Source organism: Camponotus vicinus, unplaced genomic scaffold (genome assembly GCF_025532165.1).
Source record: "Camponotus vicinus isolate PSW18456_S1 unplaced genomic scaffold, iyCamVici1.0 SCAF_1, whole genome shotgun sequence".
Taxonomy (NCBI): domain Eukaryota; kingdom Metazoa; phylum Arthropoda; class Insecta; order Hymenoptera; family Formicidae; genus Camponotus; species Camponotus vicinus.
In genome coordinates this window covers 1516151-1521953 of record NW_028141945.1, presented here as the reverse complement: position 1 = coordinate 1521953, position 5803 = coordinate 1516151, and the positions used below count along the sequence as shown (strand labels likewise).

The 5803-nt window shown below is 34.3% G+C and overlaps 1 protein-coding gene across 6 annotated transcripts in view; it reads right to left on the bottom strand.

Annotated features, from left to right (window-relative positions):
* Window positions 1–5803, bottom strand: part of Cnc (NFE2 like bZIP transcription factor cap-n-collar) — a 100830-nt gene that overhangs the window by 53588 nt on the left and 41439 nt on the right. For all 6 annotated transcript variants that reach the window (XM_083078039.1, XM_083078036.1, XM_083078038.1 and 3 more), the window contains exon 3: window positions 4414–4489. In XM_083078039.1, the coding sequence (XP_082934165.1) occupies window positions 4414–4489 (76 nt within the window). The remainder of the gene's footprint in view (window positions 1–4413; window positions 4490–5803) is intronic.

Genomic DNA, 5803 nt, shown 5'->3' with positions numbered 1-5803 from the left:
TTCCCCCTCGAGATTTCAGTCCACGCAACGGATCTACGCACTATGCGCCGCCCGCGCACGTGGCAGATGTTCGGTTTATGCGCTTACGCATGCGTCTCTCTATCCAGAAGTCCCCACCAATTTTGTTATCCTACATTCGAACGTTTCGTCTTGTATACGGCGTTTCCGCAATTTAATAAATATCGAAAAACTTGCGTTGTCTTTTAAATTATGAGATTGACACATCATACGAATAATTAAATGTTAAAAATAAATTTCTCTCTATCGATTTCATTTTGAAAATTATTTTTATCGTTTTCACTTTAAACAATGCATACCACACCTTATTCTAACACTATATTGCATAACACATGAATCATAATAATTTCTATTTGCAATTTTACTCCTACACGATATACACCCGATATACACCCGTGATTTATTCTCGTAGTAATCGCATACCAGTGACAGTTCCAACATTCATCCCAAGTGATTGATTTCTTTGCGTAAAATATGTCTTTTGTCGATGATCGTGGAAAATGATTTTGAAAGTGATGATTATTACAAATATTCACTTGCACTGTTAAAAATGCATTATTATGCAAAATAATATGAATAATTAATAATAGGAATATGAAATTTCATCTTAAAACGAAATTGAATAATTTGCAATTTTTTTCGTCAAAATAAAAACAAAATGTAGCTTTATAAATTATATATTTTTTATTAATAAATTTAGTCATCTTAATGCCAAAGTTTAATCAGAAAAACGAAAAATTGAAGTAAAATCTTTCGATAAAAGATCATTAAAAGATGATTATTTGTGCATTAATTTTCATTTTTTGAATCGATTTTTATTGTGTAATATTAATCAATATATCTATAAGTGTAATTATCCAACAAATTGATTCTTTTTTATGTAAAATTAAAAATCATAGAGTTTCGTATGCGATAATTTTTATATGATCTAATCTTATCCATATAGTCCAAGCTACAGATAATGTCAAAGACATGTATCTGAGAAGGTAGAGTTATAGAGGCTGAACGCCTATTACATGACTTGAATCTTACGAGGCGTAACGAAAATCGATATATCTCTTAGCGCAACATCGATCTCGATACAAGTTATTCATAGAAGGTGTTAATAGTCGGCTAAACGATTATTCAAGCCTTTCCGTTCGCATAGACGTATCGTAATAATATATATAAAAGTATCACGAATATGGCATACTCAGGTTACGTTCTTATTAATTTCCAATCACACAAACACTAAGCCATCAGATACTTTTGATAAGAATCTCGATGTTCAAATAAGTTTCACCTCGCTAAAGCGCATGTATAGTAGACTATTTCCAAGAATCGAGTATTTTCAAAATGAATAAAATGCATGTTACGAATAAAATATACGTCACGAATAAAAGGCATTGAAAGGTCCTAAAAATCCATTTAATCGATTGACGGATTCGTTGATATGTAAAATGTGCCAAAAGCGCACACGTTCGAGACAATGTTATGATAATTTATTCTGTGAATGTAAATTTTTTTTTACACGAGCCGCTGTATAATCCATCATGCTTCGTCAAATTGGTACAAGCACCTTGCGTTGCAGCGGTAACGTATATACTGCCCCTTTCCCTTTTGGTTTCTTTTCATTTCAAACTACTAACACCTTACGCGCGAATACAGAACGAAATATAATATATTCTGTAAATATATAATATGATTGCACAATCCAGCTTATCAACATACATTTTATATCATAAATGTCATGTCAGTTTTTAATGATATGACAGATTTCATATAAACTCAGACTTTTTTGAAAAATTAATATCTTCAACAACTTTGTAACATTTAATAATTATAAATTATAAATATATAATTATCAATATTTTTCTTTAAATTCAAGTTTAAATTTTAATTCATATTAAAAGTTCGTTTAATATTAATTAAAAATGAGACTTTGTTTATATCAATTTGCTATGAAAATATCAAAGGGGAAAATATCCAGAAATTACGCATTGTAAATCGTTAAAAAATAAATACTAGCGCGCGTATTAATTATTATATATATAAATAATTTAAAACATAAATTAATGTGTATATAATAATATATAATTTAAAACATAAATTAATATGTATATAACAATATATATATATATATATATATATATATATATATATATATTGTGATTGTATGTGCTAATTGCAGCCGAGATTTTCTGATTTCGTATACGAGCTTCTATGATTTGTGTCACGACTTAGTAACATAATGCGTCGACTTTCTTTAAACAGTTTTACAATTAATTTTCGATCGAATCGATGGCTATTTCTTTTTCAACTCACGTATCACACTCTTGCTTTATATTACAACGGACCACCATTTTCTCCCATCAAGCCCTACGAAATAAGGATGATGGAAGGATTTCTTATGTATTAGTCTAGTAACTCATTAATCATATACGCCATGCGCCGAATATCTCGATTGATCGACGACGAGATAACCACGTAATGAGCTCTGCTGCTCTTCTTGGTCCATTCTCCGCTCAAAAAGTTATTACCGCACTAACGGATTAATTTGTTTCCGCGTATCTCTCGTCGTCGTATAAGCGAAGAAATATTTCAATTCATAGCGCTCTCCTCAAGCTGTCAATAATTTTTCAATATTACTTTTGACGGATAAACTAGAAACCGTATACATGGCTGAAAAAATTAAAAAAAAAAAAGGAGACATCAATATCTCAAAATAATTCTTATATATAAAACCTATAATCTCTATGAAATATATGTAAGGAGAATCTTACAATCTATAAGACAGTAAAAATATACAAATCTAGTGGAATTATTTCAAATGCTTCATTAATGTTTTTAAAATTTATGAGTAAGCACATATAAAGATAATATTTAATAAAATTTTCCCCAGTTTTTAAATATCGTCAGATTGTCGATTGCTTTAAAATGATACTTGAGGCAATCATATACGACTATCAATATATATAATGTGGATTTCTAAAGAGAATTTAACAAGCGGACCTTCGTCAACCGTCGATAGCACGCTCGACGTAGAGTGTCTCATAGCTAGGCGTATATTCTGTCGGGCGCAAAGTAATTAAATGCAGAGAAGGAGAGGGGAACCGAACCGAACCCGACCGAAGGGCTGGACAGGCTGGTGGGGTTGAAAAGACGAGAAGGTAGGGAGGAAGGTAGCGAGGGCGTTCCTGAAGCCACTCCCCAACCTCGAGTCCTCCGGAACTGGAACCTGCCTGCTTGGAAACCCATAGTTATATACCTGAATAAAGTGCACCTTGGCATGCAGGTAGACGCCGCGGTGTGTTACATGCGCGCTCGTTACAGTCTCCTTCCATTTCTCTCTCGCTCCCGACATTCGCGCAAGTGTCCTCGACCATTCTCCCACATGCAGCTTGTGTCGCATAACATTTCTCGCTGGTAACGTATTTACCTCTTTTTTTATTATGCGACCTCTTTTTTAAAATGTAAAAAAAACAAAAATAAAAAAAGAAACAAAAAACAGCTGAATGCAGCTTAATCTATTAAAACGTTTGTTATCATATATATATATATATATGCTGCATAGATACCATTTTTATGATAATTCTATTAATTTTATATTGCGCCTAGAGTCTTTAATTTCGACGAATCAATTTAATTACTTAATTATGTAAACCTTCGACCATATTCATAATCGCTATTCATGAGAAATTATAATATTCAATTTAATTGCTCTAATATCTTTGATATCTTAAATCAAGGGTCGTACGAAATATATTTTTACGTTTTTAATTTGACACCGTTTTTTAAGTTTAAAACCATGCGTTTTTAATAATATGTTTCTTTCGCTATGTATGACGACAAGGTGTCTCACGTACATGGTGTACGGATCATTTCCAAAGGAATGATCGGCGAAGTGCATTCGGTCGGCGTGTTTATGCTAATTAGCTGCGCAAAGGTGCGGCCAGGTGCGGCTGGCTCGGACTATAGCGAATGTTCGGATTGGATCTTACAAATTACCGCGTTAATTCGATACGCTCCGGACATAAAGAGCCACAAGAACGCCAGATGTATTAGTTGTTCTTACTAGCACATGAACTAATGTGAAACATGCGCGCCATTTATGTATTGATAAATTCTTTGATTATAACAATTATTTGAAAACAAAATTTCGATCACATTTCCGACAAACACGCAACAAAATAAAGACTCGATAAGTTGACAATGTAAAAGAATGTTTATAGAACAATTTCGAAATTATTTACAGTCATAGTATATTATAGTCTTTAATCGATCAAATATTCTTTTTTTATTGAATTATTATATAAATATTAAAGATGGAACACACACACACACACACACACACACACACACACACACACGTGTACACAGAGAGAGACAAAACAAAAATATCGCAAATAAGCTTACCGGTTTCAAGATCTACAGTGTAAGGAAGTCCTGCCCAAGGATCATCTTCTTGCGGTTCAGGCTCTTTGACATCATCCTGGAAATAACTTTTTCCGGTGAGCGATAGATCCGATCGAACGAAAGGGTCTCCTTTCGTTCTGAGATGCTATAAAATGTTTAGACAAACACAACTCGTTGTTACGAGTAAAGTGAGTGTGTGTGTTTATCAAGCTGTATTATAATTATATAATATATTATAAATATTTATCTGTTAATTATAATTAGTCAATAACACTGCATAAATTGTAACAAAGAGTAAATTAGCTGGAAAATTAGATTGAAAGAGTGTTGAGATGTAACGAGCGTTGACCGTAATTAACGACGTTGCGGCATTTAAAAGGTGTTAAACAGGATGAAGGAGCCTCGCTTTCGAAGAGAGATGTGATCGGTACCAGAGTCCGATCATAAAACGTAATTCCAACAAAGATGATTACGAAGCCGACGAATTTAAGATGAAGCTCGTCAACAAGTTCGACAACAATGGCCGAATTCAGTCGAACGCCATTCGAGTCGGCCAAGGTCGAACCTTATGGAGACGTCATAATCAAGCCGACCGACCCTACCGCCGACATGAAAAAGGGCCCAAGGGCGCGCGTATGTCCTGGGCCATAGGTCGTCCATAGCGTGGCGTTACATGCGAGCTGCAGTGAAATGAGTTTAATGAAAACAGTATTGTGCTCGATCATTAATCATAGCGAGTCCCTGATAGCGACCATCCACGACCACAGGCTCCTCTATCTATCCCTTTCCTCCTTTAAAAATCCGCCTCTCTCTCTCCCTTTTTTCGTTGCTCTTCCTCGTCGATCCCTCTCGAATCTTTCATCCCCGTCTACCTACGCTCCGGTCATTTTTTCATTCGACGATATGATGTATCGTTGTTGAGTAGTGCGTTACGCTGAGCTCGACGTTATGAATACAAAATTCAATCTATCTCTAAAATCGAATTCACGTGAAATCGAGCACTTTGCTACGAACTATTAAAATTATATATCGTACATCTGAAAAGATATTTTATCTAATAAAAAATATTGCAACTAACAGAGAAATTATCGGATAAATGTAATTCTTCTAACATATGTCCTTTAGTGTCTAATTAAGGAAAAAACATGATATATAAATGGAAACATTTTGCTCGAGAAGTTTCTACTTCTTAAAATTGGCTCTAAAATATTTTTGAAGAGTCATGGATGTATAGGCATGCGCTTTATTTTGGGCCCACAACGTCATCTTCTTCGACTCTCGAAGGAAACGTCGGTCCTGCTCGACGACGTAGCCCTCGATGCGACAATGGAGGTCCTGTCAGCGATACTTGCATAGCCGGCATAGCTCTCAATTAAGGTTTACGAACTGT